The 14317-nt window shown below is 35.7% G+C and overlaps 2 protein-coding genes across 2 annotated transcripts; one reads left to right on the forward strand and one right to left on the reverse strand.

The window, feature by feature from the left end:
* The first annotated feature begins 6942 nt into the window (after positions 1 to 6942).
* LOC147494607 (cytochrome P450 family protein) lies at positions 6943 to 10340 on the forward strand. The gene is made up of 2 exons (XM_086569108.1): positions 6943 to 7064; positions 9163 to 10340. Exon 2 carries the CDS (start codon positions 9209 to 9211, stop codon positions 10190 to 10192), a length of 984 nt encoding a protein of 327 aa, XP_086425234.1. The 5' UTR covers positions 6943 to 7064; positions 9163 to 9208; the 3' UTR covers positions 10193 to 10340.
* Positions 10341 to 10798: 458 nt separating this feature from the next.
* LOC147494608 (Peroxidase superfamily protein) lies at positions 10799 to 14047 on the reverse strand. The gene is made up of 4 exons (XM_086569109.1): positions 13208 to 14047; positions 11989 to 12177; positions 11559 to 11721; positions 10799 to 11335 (listed from the first exon to the last, which is right to left on the reverse strand). The coding sequence occupies exons 1-4, from the start codon at positions 13421 to 13423 to the stop codon at positions 10938 to 10940; spliced, it is 966 nt and encodes a 321-aa protein (XP_086425235.1). The 5' UTR covers positions 13424 to 14047; the 3' UTR covers positions 10799 to 10937.
* Positions 14048 to 14317: the final 270 nt, after the last annotated feature.

Below are 14317 nucleotides of genomic sequence, written 5' to 3' on the forward strand. Positions count from 1 at the left end.
TGAAGAGTTTAAAAGAGGAAAATATGTTTCATGGGGGCGATATCTCCGCTTGGGACATATGTCTTATAGTACGTGGTACTCAGTGTGAGTGAGGCACACGAGTATGTGTGATTTGGCAAATGTGTGAAGTGCAAATCGTGGAATTAAAGATTAGGCAATGTCTATTAATAAATGAGTCAATGAAATAATTAATAAACAAAGTAAAATATTGATTTTACGTATGAGTGAGTTATTGCATATGAATATTTACGTACTATGATGTACATGATTTTTACAAGAAATATATACGTGGTTTGTGTGAGTTGATACTCATGAGGGATGAATGTACTCCCTGGTTGTGATTCTCCTCGTTCTCATAAGTAGACGAGTGGTTTTAAAGTAAAATATTGGCTTTATGTATGAGCGAGTTGTTGGATATGATTGGTTGTGTATTATGATATGATACATATGATTTATTACGAAGAAATATAAATGTGGTTACCGTGATATAATTGATATGGTGGTGTGACATGAATGTTAATATTGGTGATATATTATGCCAGATTGTGTATTCTCATGGTTATTGTGAGAGAAGTAGATGTATGAATTAAATGTTTATGTTTGGGAAACCTAACTTTGTTTTGCAGGAGGGTAGGACTTATTAACATCTTATGTAGGGACGTTATCCTACCTTAACACGTAAGCGGTTATAGGTAAGATTTTAATTATATTAATTTACTAGATAATGGGATTGAAATCTTACTTGGGAAGAAACTATACACCATTTTAGAAAACGGAACTATCTTGTCTTCCAAGTTGAAATGGTTGGTAATGTTATATTTATTTATTTATTTGGAAGATTGAATGTAGTATTGTATATTATTTTAGTCTTACTCATACCAGCAAATTCAATTTGTTGACCCATGTTTGTTTTGTTTTGCAACGTGGGTGTGTTCTTGAAAACATAGATGATAGAATGCAGTGGATGACGACGTTTGATTTGGATTCGCTTTTTGAGCCTTACTAGTTTAAGTTTTCTAAAGTAGAAAGTTTTGATTTGAAACAGATGTAATAGAGTTGGTTAGTAATTTTTATTTGTGAATGAAGAGTTGTTCTTTCGGTTTTAATTTTATCTCATTTTTCTATATCGTGTTTAGTAATTGGTTATTAGGGTTTCGTTTCATCCTGGGTTTTCAGAAGATGGAATAGGTCAGGTGAAGATTGAGATAATTATATCTTGGATAATTTCCTATTTTAATTTTCTGGAAATTTGGGGTGTAACACATTCAATCTCTAATAGATGAGAATGATGGTTTTATTCACCAGAAATTCCGTTATTTGTTTTCTTCACATTATTTGTGCAAGTGCGCGCGCAGCTTATGAAAAGTTGTTTATTAGGATTTATCATGCCAATCAAACAATACCGTTTTTTTACTTCAACATTAATTCTTGGTATAAGACAACAGGAGAAAGGTCCTCCATTTATTTACAAAACACCGGCATGGTGCACTGAATGACTCTGTGAAATCGTGAGTTCTATGACCGCATGCAACATATTACAAAAATAGAAGAGGTACACTGAAAGACCCCACCTATCGAACACTACACTCTTTTCCACGTTCTCCATCTTCATAAGTTAGTGATTACGGTCCAAAGACAAAACCCAATAATAATTTTGCCTTAAGTCCACCCTAAATTTTAATTTCGAATTTAAAGAAAATCAGTTGGCCATCATCATCAATCTTTACTTATAATTTCAGTTCAAGAACACATTTTCATGAATAATTTCGGCTAAAAAATAGTGAGGGGTTAGTGACGAGATTATTATATTGCACAAACTAACAATTAGACTTATGCCCACCATGAGTCTAGGCCAGGCCCGAAATGCAGTTGGGCACATTTAGACTTTCGATGGGGTTGGACATGGTGTTGGCAGAATCGTACTTGGGCCGAACCTGGACTCATAGAAGTTCTGGACTTATATGAAAGATTGATTACTTAATCTTACTACTATAAAGAGAATGTTTCGGTGAACAGTGACTTTTTCCAGTTATACCCTTATATGGGTTCAATTATTACTATTACGGTCAAAAGGGTATTATGTAATAACATCGGTGAGGGAGGAGTAAAACTGTCAATTTCTACAGTGAAATTTAGTCGTTTCTCCCTCGATTTAGCACATTGCCTTAAATTTTGCAAGCAATTACGATATTGCCACTACCCGAAATTTGGATTTTTGTGCTGCCCTGCCGAAACCAGCTAACCAAAATTAAGACACTGCCCTCGGTTTTACAATAATTTGCCATAATGCCACTGACCGAATTTTAACTTTTTGTTCTGCCCGGCTGACCTCACACGTCTATGCCACGTGCCAGGAAGCTAGTTTTTGTAAATGCTAGGTTCAGCAATTACCTTTGGAAACTGGTAATTAGTTCTAAGTTTTTAACCATAATGATGTTGCAGGTAATGCCCCTCAACTTGAGACATTGTTTTTGAGTAGACACCCCAGGAAGGTCAACAAATTGCTCATCGTATATATTGTTATATATTTGTTATTGACTATTTAATTTTTATTTTTCAATTAATTCTTGTCCAACTCTGTTGATTTTTCAGAGCGTTCTGCCTACAAAGTTACCTACATTCACTAATCTGAAGTGATTCGTGTTTCATATAAAGATATATATATAGACATATAGTACACAAAGTCTTCTTGAATTAACTTCTCTTTTGGAAGCTTGTCCTTTGTTACAGAAGTTGGAGATAGATGTAAGTTTTCTTCATTCATTACTTTTGATGCAAGCACCTGTGTGAAATTTGTTTCCTATATATATATATATAGTTACTAAGTTTTTGATCGACCATGTTGTGTGCAATTTCCTTGTGATCTTATTAGAATACGTGGAACTAACTAAAATGTACCACTTGATTGCAGTTATGTGTGGAAAATACACAAACTGAAGAGTTGAGTGAAATAAGGATGACACCAGGAAGCTCTTATTGTAACTTCAAGGAAGTTGACATATATGGACTTGGAGTTCATAAAAATGAAATTGAGCTTGCCATGCATATGTTTGCTTAAAAGTGCAATAGCACTTGAAAATATGAAAATCTACACCACTGTTCCCTAGTTCTGCTATGTGGTGATGGTGTATGGGGAGTTATCCAAAAACACGGTTTGGCAGAGAAGAGTCCCGTTAAAAGAAGTTTGTGTGCTACTAAAGAAAGAGACGTGTTCAACCACCAGGCTTATGATCTCGTGTCCAAAGAACTCCTTTTATTTATAGGCTAGGTAAGAGTAGCTGCTACCAAAGGTGCATCTAGGTGCAAGTTTGTCAGGAAAAGTTGTAATTTCTTGTTCCAGACTAGAGTTTGGAACTGTCTACGTGTTTTGAGAAAAGATATAGAAAATTGCAAGAGTATGGCGTTATGTGCAAGTTTGGGATTAACTACAACAATTTAATTGCTTGATTCAGACTCTAGATATTATGCAGTACAATCGAGATGGGAATATATGGGAAACGTGGGACTGGTTAATCCTCCATAACCTTTGTCTTAAAAAACACGAACATGATTTTTGATAAGTTGTTGTATCTACAAGGCCTAGAAGGATATATCTCATGACACTTACGACCTGAAACCTCTAGTAACTACTCAAGTGCTTGATGAGGACAAAAGTGCTTAAGTTGAATTACTACTAAATCACTAATGCCTAATGGTTTAATATTAGTATTAGCAAGAATGTTTAGTTCTTCACCGTTCAGGAGTTTTGATGGTCTAACCTAATAACCTTTGCCAATTAGCATAATTGTAAGTACACCATGTTAAATATAGATTTGGAACTACAAAACCTATATATATATATAAGAACGGTGAAGAACTAAACATTCTAGCTAATACTATATATATATATATATATACAGTCCCGATCTTAGAAGTACATACTTATTTTAAGTTAAAATAAGTACCTAAATAAAATTTCACCTAGAAAATGAATTCAAACCCAATTTTTTGTGGATATCATCTACTCACAATAAAGACAATCTCTACAAAATTTCAGCTCATTTCTCATTTGGAAGCCTCTAACCTAGATAAAAATTATTGTCATCTTTTAAAAAAAAATCTAACGGTCCAGAAAATAGTGTTTTTGCAATCATCTTTTGCCTATGTTAGAGATTTCCAAACGAGTTGAAATTTGTAGAGATATGTTTATAGTGAGTAGATGATATCCACAAAACATTAGGTTTGAATTTATTTTCTAGGTGAAGTTGTACTTACGTACTTATTTTAACTTAAGTACGTACTTAAAATAAGTATGTACTTCTAAGATTCGGACTATATATATATATATACTCGTGCATTGAATTTTGCTTGAGTATTATGTAATGATTTTTGTCATGACACCACTCAAGTTCCTACTCTAGGTGATCTGTACTTTTATAGCCCTAGTCACGTTTATTTGTTTTTGTTTTTTGCGCACTTACCACAAAACAATGAATAAGATGCAAGTAAAATGCTTAAGATGAGTATAGATTTTCACATTAGCAATGTTTCTAACTATAATGTCTATATCAATTTCTTTGGTATTTTCTTTAACTTGATTACTTCAGCTTCTTGACCAATTTATACTTTTCTAAAATCATATAAACTAGGCTAATATTAATTTATATAACAACATTAAGCTTAAAATGTTTTCCAGGAACACGAATGATCTTTTTGAACAAGTAGGCAACATAAACCTAGCTGAGAGGAAGTAGGTATGATAGAAAAAAAAAATTAATTGTCAAGTCAGACTGTTGAAAAAAATTTAATTGAAATTTATGACGATTTCCGCAGAATTTAGTAATGGAACAATGAAAGTTTGAAATTAGGAGAAAGAGATAAAGATCTAAAGATACATTGAATTTTGGCTAAAGTTCGCGGACATACAACTTACAATAAAAGTCAAGTAAAAATACGACGTACTTTGCAATTGCTGCGAATGATTTTTTTTGTTTTTTTTTTTTTTTGTTTTTTGTTGTTGTTGTTTTTTTTTTTTTTTTTTTTCCTCACTTCAAATTTTGAACACATACAACATACAAATACCTCATTTTCTTCTTTAGAGCTTCTTCATACGCTCCAAGAACAACACCAAATCCACGAAAAAAAAAATGTACAATCGAGGCAAAATTTTGCTATTTTGTAGCAATTTTTTCATACATTCTAATAAAAACTTGTGATCAAGTTGATAAAAAAGAGTTTTGGTAATTAATACAAACAAAAACTCCATTTTGATGAACACAACTATCTCACACCAACTGATTTTTTTTTGCGGTGGCTATCAAAAAAATGTTTAAAACAAAAAAAACAAAAAAACTCACGACAACAACATTCCATAGATTTGTCATCTCACAGCAACTCCTTGTTGTAGACATTACCTTTTCGTGGCAACTTCTTTCCGTGGGTGATTTTTTATATGATTAATGGAGGGGTGCCAATATTTTAGAATTGGTCAAAGGGGTGCCAATCCCATAAAGTGGGGTGTAAATACCGCAACCCCAAACACCATTAGCGAGCACTAAACGGGGACGAATGTTAGAAATATCATAATAATTAACACCATATATGGTTGTTGCAAACACAAAATTGCCCGTGCGCCTGACCCTCAATGGTGTCTTCCCAACATGCATTAACATGTAAAACTTCAACCATTTGATGCATTCTATAATAGCGGTATGCTGCTAGTATAGCAGTAGGACGTCGAGGTCTAAGCTGGTTTCGGTGAACGATTTCTCTTAGCCTTCCAGAGTTATCTGGCTCCATCACGTCTTCATGAACAATAAGGTGTTGATCACCTTGCAATCCCCCTCCTGTACGTGCAATAACAACAACATTATGATGACCTTCGTTGTCTCCTACTACTAACTCAATTTCACTATTATTATCTATGTATCCTCCAAGATCCAAATGATCAGCCATTACAATAAGTAAATTGATACTAGAAATTCTATGTGAGAAGTGTTTTTTGCAATAAGATGTGCAAGGTACTTGTAGAAATGCGAAGTGTAAAAGGAAAATTAGGTACTAACATTGAATGATGGTTGAAAAAGTATATATTTAGAATATTTATTAAATTAAGTGGTGGACTTAATTAACTCTAATGTGGAATGAACTAACCACCTTTCTGTTGGTATCTTAGGGATTCCTCGTATGAAATGAAAAGAGAAGGGAAAAAAGGTAAAGATTGGGGCGAACATGTTCCTTCCCCGTACTGACTAATGAGTAGCTCGAGGGCAAAATGTGAAGCACTAGACTATAAACGCAATGAAACAAATGCAACGCCTGGTAAATATTCAATCTTAGATATAGTCAAGAAGGATTGATATGTTGGAAAGCCAGGCTTTACAACATCAAAATCCATAACATAATGGTGGAGAACTTCAAAGTAGCTTGGGAAGGTGTACGTTCCTTGTCTCAACCTAGTGAGTATTGTCCCAAAAAATCTCCTGTGTAGTTTGTGTCGATATGTTTTTACCCTTAGTGTTTCTACTTTCGATTCCAAAAGAGACAATTTGCTGCTAAGCATTTTGGAGCAAAGCGGTCTTTTAGGTGCCTCCCTGCAAACTTGGTATTCCTGCTTGCAAATCTTTGAGCTATCAATATCAAAATCCCCAAGATAACTACCAAAAATTTGATTTTCCCCAATGGTCGAGCTAGAGCTTCCTCAATAGTAATTTCGCCTTAAGTCTATCCTAAATTTTAATTTCAAATTTAAAGAAAATCGGATTGAACGTCATCAATCTTTACTTATAATTTCGGCTCAAGAAGACATTTTCATTAATAATTTCTGCTAAAAAATAGTGAGGGGTCAGTGATGAGATTATTATATTGCACAAACTCACAATTGGACTTAGGCCCACCATGAGTCAAGGCCCAGGCCCAGGCCCGAAACGCAGTTGGGCACATTTGGACTTTCGATGGGCTTGGACATGGTGCTGGCAGAATCGTAGTTGGGCCGGATCTGGACTCACAGAAGTTCTGGACCTATATGAAAGATTGATTACTTGATTTTTGTAAACGCTGGATTCAGCAATTATCTTTGGAAACTGGTAATTACTTCTAACCAAATCTCATGTTTATATATTAATCTAGTTTCTTGATTGAATATGTCTGTAATTTCAAGGTTGAATTTGATGTCTTTAGTAGATAATAACTTTCAATCCATTTGTTTGGTTGATTTTGTATTGTTAGGATTCCATGATTATGTGGAGAAATAAATTGTTTATGGTAAAACTAAGACCAAATTTTATTGGAAGGACTAGTATACTGCACTGCACTAGGTGTAATTATATTGAAAAATGGCGAAGAAACAGGCCGAGCCCAACCTATTGTCTCAAATCAAATGTGTAGATTGTGTTGGCGAGATGTAATGGGTTTGGTAGGGGGAATTAGAAGCAAGTGCTGTAAGGAAGAAGAGAAGGGGACAGAGGGTGAGGAGCGGGTGTGAGAAAGACTGCGATGAAGAAGAAGGAATGACGGACTGTCAAATGAATTTTAGGCCCCCATCCCCAAAACCTAACCCCAAGAGAGTTTGCTTTGCTCATGGGTTATGATTTTGTTGGGGATGTTAGATTGTTAGTTGTTGTATTCTAATAGAAGTCAGTATGTGATCCTTTTTTTAGGCTGTTGAAGTTCACCTTGTTTTAGTTGTAGCTGTTTTGGTTTCTTTGTTGTTCTGTTGTTTTCTTATTTTACGTGCCTTCTAATGGCATATCTCATCCTATATTTTCATTAAGTACATCTATTTTACCGATAAAAAGGATCATGATGAATGGAAGATCTCAGTTATAAGTATTATTTGTTTTGAATTATTATCTTTTGTTATAAGTAGTTTGGCTGTGATGATTAAATTTACAGATGGTGTATAATCCAAGAACCAAAATATCGATATCGATGAATATATCGGTGTACCCAAAAACCGATATATATCGGAAATATTGGATATATCTATTTTTTTTGTGACCAGTCAAAATTTTGTTTTGTATGTCGATATATCGTAAATATCATCGATTATATCAGAAATATCGACAATATATCGATCAACGTCAACAATATTTGGTCAAAGTCAACAATATCGGTCAAAGTCAACAATTTATATCGGATATATCGGAAATTCTGATATATATCGGGAAAAAAAGGATTCTATATTCGGTGGATATATATCGGAAATATCGATGTTAGTGTACCAAAATACCGATATAGATCGGTGATATATCGGATATATCGGCGATATTTTGGTCTATGGTATAATCAAGGGATATGGAACTGTATTCTACCATTGGAGTTATGGAGTCCATGTATTAAAAGTGGTCACCTTAATGGGTTAAGGGTTATATGATTTGTGATGCAATAATATTTAAAGAACTAGAGCCTGTGAAATCTTGGTTACTCCAAACTGAACAATCTTTGGTTAATGGTTGTGTACTTGGCAAAGGAAGTTATTTATTTTAAGCATTGGCAGCTTGCCTGTATCAATTTATTATGTACTAGCACCAGAGTACATTAGATTCCTATAATGAGGTATCCCAGCACCAAGAATATTCTAATAGTAGAAAAATACTTGAAGTCTGAAATTTGTTCTAACCAAGAAATCTTATGAAAGGGAATGGTTGAAATAGAGTAGTATCTGGAAGTGAACCTAATTGCATAACTGGATAACTGTTATCTTATATTTGCTAAACTAAACTATGCATATATGCTGATTATATTCTACTACCAATGGCTTCAAAACTTTCGTCAAAGTAAATGGCAGCTCTTAACACTTTAGTAGGAGTTAGTAGATTTGCTTTAGCCAAGAAAAACCTTATCCTAGTCTATATAAGAGTGGTGTAGAAGAAAAAGAAATAGCTGTTACAGACTTGTTTCTATTGCTTTTGTGTTATTATTATTTGTTGCTGATTATTTTTTTATTTTTTTATTTTTTATTGGTAAACCTGTTTTTAAATGAGATTAGTAACTCTTTGATGCTAGCGGGGTTTGAGCCCCAGACCTCTGGTATCATCACCCAAAGGTTTTACCGACTTTGTTAGTCGGCACCTGCGCTGATTATTTTTTTACTCATTCAACTTTTGATATTTCGTACTAGTGCTTTTCATGTTGAGCATTATGCCCCTTTTGATCTTCTTTGTTTCCCAACTTTGGTCTTAGATTATGAGCTACACAACATGCAGTAGGTGCTACTGAAGGTTTTAGTATGAGTCAGGCAATGTCTTTATCTACCTTTCCAACAGCGGTAATAACTGCTACTCCTAGCATATGTTCCCGCAGCCTGGGGTCATGGAAAGTTATGAGGCCTCTGCATTCTTTCACCCTACCTTGTTTTCAACTCAAACATCCTCCAATTTTTTGTACCAAGTTATCTTCTTGGGAACCTTCTCCTACAACCTATGCTCCTAGTGAAGATGGTGATGATGATGGAAACTTTCTGCAAAAAGGTGCCAACATTTTTGAAACCATGAATGCGGAGATGCCAACTGAAACTATGGTATCTAATAAAGTAGAGGGTACAAAAGAACAAGCATCCCTGCAGTCACAGCCACTTAAATGGCCAATGTGGCTTCTGGGTCCTTCTATTTTATTGGTGACAGGAATAGTACCCACATTATGGTTGCCTTTGTCATCTGTATTTCTTGGTGCCAATACAGCAAGCTTGCTTTCTTTGGTGGGCCTAGACTGTATTTTCAACATCGGTGCCACCTTATTTCTCCTCATGGCTGATGCTTGTGCTAGACCAAAGAACGCGAGCCAGACCTTGACCAGCCAAGCTCCTCTTAGTTACAAGTTCTGGAACATGGTTGCAAGTGTGACGGGATGTCTCATTCCCCTTGGGATGCTCTTTGCATCCCAGAAAGGCTTGCTCCAAACACAGTTACCTCTCATGTCATTTGGCGTACTGCTTGGGCCATACCTTCTGCTTTTATCTATACAGATGTTAACAGAGATGCTAACATGGTACTGGCAGTCTCCTGTGTGGTTGATGACCCCAGTTGTGTATGAAGCTTACAGAGTTTTGCAACTGTTGAGAGGTTTGAAGTTGAGTGCAGAAATTGGCGCACCCATGTGGATTGTGGAGACTATAAGAGGGCTGGTGTCATGGTGGGTGCTGATACTTGGCGTGCAGCTTATGAGGGTCGCTTGGTTTGCTGGTTTTTCAGCTCGAGCACGTCAACAAACTTGAAACAGCGTTGTGGCACCAATGTCTTCTGATTTGTGTAAACTACAACTTGTAATTCGTTTCTTTTGTCTTAGGTGTATATAATTTGTACATTGAAATAGAATGTGATTATAAGGTATAGTGACATAATAAAGTGAAAGTCTTTAACTAAGAGCTCCCTGTATAAATGCTAAAGCATATTTCAAAATCATTATTTGTATCTTGTACATTTTGGGCCGTCCATTCCCCCTTAACATGACTACCTTCGATGCTGTTTAGAAATTTTATTGTAGGTGATTTTAGGAAAGATCTTAGGTCCAGGCGTACAGCTAATAGCCTAATAGAGGCTATCACATATTTTAAATAACTTTTGGAGTCTAGGGGGTGAAAAAGGAGGAGGATAAGGAGGAAGGAGGATGTCATTTGAGTGCAAGCAAATATGCAAATATGCATTTATGCGAAACCTAGTTTTTAGTTTTTAAACTCAAAAGCATCAAAGTAGGATTGATGCTTCTTTGTGCAACTAGGATGGCGAGGGGTATTCTGTGGGAATCATTATATAACATCAATAAGGAAACATTGTGTAGTCTTTTTTGATACATGTTCTTGCGACTTTTGCATTTCATGGCGTGGTATTGAATGCTTAGCTACATTTTTTTATCAAATATGATTGAACATATTACAGTGCTTAAATTGACTCTGAAGCAGGGGTACAAATATCTCGCTCCAAGAAAACCTAGCTCTAGTAGCATAAAGACCTTTATGTATATTAATTGATTTGACGACAGTTTAACCTCACTTCTCCTTTTTTACCTTCTTTAACATCAAGCAAACCCATTTTCACCATTGCCTGCTGAAAATCAAAGAAGAACCTTGCTTGATTCATTGCATAGCCGTTCACAATGTTTCTGGTTCTAGGGCTTGTAAACAATGTTTGATCTGAACTCAGTAATCCTGCTTTACTCTGGAGTGCATTAAAATATGAATTGTCGAATGAGTTCCTTGTTTCGTCAAATGGTGCCTCTGCATTGTCTCCCGCGTTGCAAGTTTTTATTAACTTTGTAGCAATGTCTGAATCAAGAGTTGGATCAACATCACGTGTAGAATCGAATTTACTAAGCCTGTTTTTAAAAGAAGAACACCTTGCGACTCCTAGTGTATGCCCGCCTATGAACAAGTAAAAGAAAATAGTAAGCCTTGTATTCTAGTACAGTAGAGTTGGTTTACTTCACTACCTATTCTTACTCTGGTTTTATATTTTTGTGTACGAAAGGCCATACAGATATTCATGTTCGATTGAGGACTATTGGTTTTATCAAATTGTAAGAGCATCTCTAGTCATTCCCTATTTCCATTTCAAGGATATGTTTGAGGCGGAGAATATATATACCAGATAAAACCACCATTTCTTGAACGCTGAAACCATGCTGACCAAACATAGTGATGAGCTCTGAGCTATTAAAGAAGGGTGGAGGCAGGTTTCTTGTATCTTCTATTTTAGACCTTGTGCCATCTTTTCTTCCTTTGGGAATGCCATATACAGGGCCTCCAGCCTGAAACAATAAGGAACCCCACGACGAAGAAGATAGTTATGGTATTGAGGATTAATTAGTGTTTTTAAGTCACATGTTTGAAATGCTTATCTAGTTAACTCAACGAATGTTTTCCTTGTATTTTCTAACATTATGTGCTTGAGGGTAATGTAAAACTCTGATCATGTATTGGCGGCGTGAAGGTATTTACAGGCTTTAGACATATGAGACCATTTCTGGTCGTATGATAAACATTTAAGGTGAAGATGGACGAGTATGTTGACCTACCCAAAATACTGCATCTCTGGCAGCCATTGCAAGAATATCAGCACATGAAACAACTCCTGGACATTGCTTCTCAATTTGCTCCTTGGCGTCATCAATAATTTCATATCCACGCAGGCTCAAGTTAGCTGGGGAGTCTTTTTCTGCTTTGTTATCCTTTGTCGAGTCGAGCAGAACTGATCCATCGCATCCCTATAGATCAAAATATGTATCAAGTAAAAGTTATCAATCATTAACACGTCTTATAAGATTGTGTAGGCAACTAGGCAAAGGCATGCTCCTTAACCCAAGCTCATGTAGCCGAGCAGTCAAAGATTGTTCAAAGCATTACCCAATCGAGAGCAGTAATAACATACAACAGATTACGACCTGCCAGTGGCCTCGCAAGGCCTAACAGCAGCCAGTTAATTTTTTGTCAGATCGATTTGATTAGAGATCTGACCCTTTATTTCCGAGTTGGTTTGTTGATCTTCCATGGCCCCTTCCTGGTTTTAAGAGGAGCTGGAAGATGTATTATTTGCATTCCATTCTTTTGCAAGCGGACTCGATCCGTTGTCAGATGGTTAATCATCCTGGTTTTTCAAGCTGATTTTAATCTAGTAGCTAATAATACTAATTAGGCTAATAATCTGATATATTTGAATTGATTCACATCTAATATTTCACAAATTCAGATCGAACTGAAGGTGCGGAAAAATAACCAAAAAAAAATGTCTCTAAGAAATTGCTATCTTGAATTTGAAAACCGGCTGCACACCTCACACCCTTGGTCGTGCATGGACAGCTAGTACAGACGTGTTGTTGGGCAGCTGGATGCGCAACAAGGGTAGCCACTAACCAGTTGGCTGTCTCAAGTCTCAGCTCTTACTAACTAAACCAATATGTTTGCGATGGTTTTTACAATTGCACGTTAATTATTTCCCTCTAAACTGTACTTCGGAATGTCCGAAAATACTTTTAGAATACAAACTTGTACTCGGGTTTATATGCAAATAGTTAGACCGTACCGTCAATAACTTCTACTGATGCTAGTTTAAGGAGTGTCTATAGTATATAGTATATACTAATAAGATGTAGGATGGGATCTAAATATGGTATATGTGACTGATGATGACTGCAATTATAATTGAAATCATTATAGGAAAAGAAAAATTGTTAGTGTCTTTCACTACTCTGGTTCACAATTAAGCAATCAGAAGCATACAATAAGAATTTCTGTTACCTCAATAAAACAATCATGGAAATGCATTCTAAGAAGGCCTGCTGCCAAAGTTGGATCCGCTTGCAAGGCATCATTGACTGTATTCTTCACTATATTTTCAGCAAATGGGCAACGCATACCATAGTAACCCATACTCAAACCACGTACACTAAATCTTGCCCCACTTAGTATAAATAGTACCAAAGGAAAGAAACTGAGCAAATTATAGAAGGCCATCTTTGCTAATTTCAGTGATTAATTACTTCAAATAACCAAGTTTCAAAGAACAAAAGGCACAACACTTTTTGAAACTCCCCAAATGCAGTTACAAGAGAAGATTGATAACTTCCAGAATGCTCAAAATTTCTTGAAGATCACTGAAGAGTAGTAGAGTAAGGGAAATCTATTTATAAGTGCATGAGTTGCATGTTGTCAAGAAAATCCAGGCACACAAATGTGGAATATAATGTTAAAAAAAGTAATGAAAAAATTTGGATAGTGGTCTGTCATTTTCTCCACCTAATTCCATAGTATTAGCATAATCATTCACTCAATTTCATGCACATTGGTATGTTGGATGGCACTTATAATTCGATCGAGACGTGTCCTAGCTTGTGTAAATAATATGTCGGGTGTAGTGAGTTTTCTTTCACTACCTACCTCGCGATACAGTGGTGGTCACGCAGACGTCCAACTAAGGAACGCTGCTTTTGACTTCAGTCATTGGAAGTAAATCGTGATAACTAACTATAATCCATATTTATAGTCAACATATCACGATCACTGGATTTGATCATTCCATCTTTGGACCAGATACTCTCTAAGGCAGAAACATCGATATCCAAGTACTTTGAATGATATGGGCCGGAACATTTATTCTAGTGAAAAGATCATTATATATGTTAGAGCATATATACATAAGAATATAGGTTAGGTTATGGCACATTATCGTAAAAAAACAGAGGTTAGGTTATGGCTACGTACTTCTCGAATTTATTGGCTCGATTAATACCCGTCCATTTGTCTCTTTCACTCTTTATCTAAACTACTTGAGGAAGTCAAAAGAACAAGTAGGGTAGTGAGTAGTCATTGGATCATTGCAGCTGTTTTCCATCTTGCATATGCTCTCAT

The sequence above is a fragment of the Coptis chinensis genome, chromosome 6, assembly GCF_015680905.1.
Source record: "Coptis chinensis isolate HL-2020 chromosome 6, ASM1568090v1, whole genome shotgun sequence".
NCBI classification, from domain to species: domain Eukaryota; kingdom Viridiplantae; phylum Streptophyta; class Magnoliopsida; order Ranunculales; family Ranunculaceae; genus Coptis; species Coptis chinensis.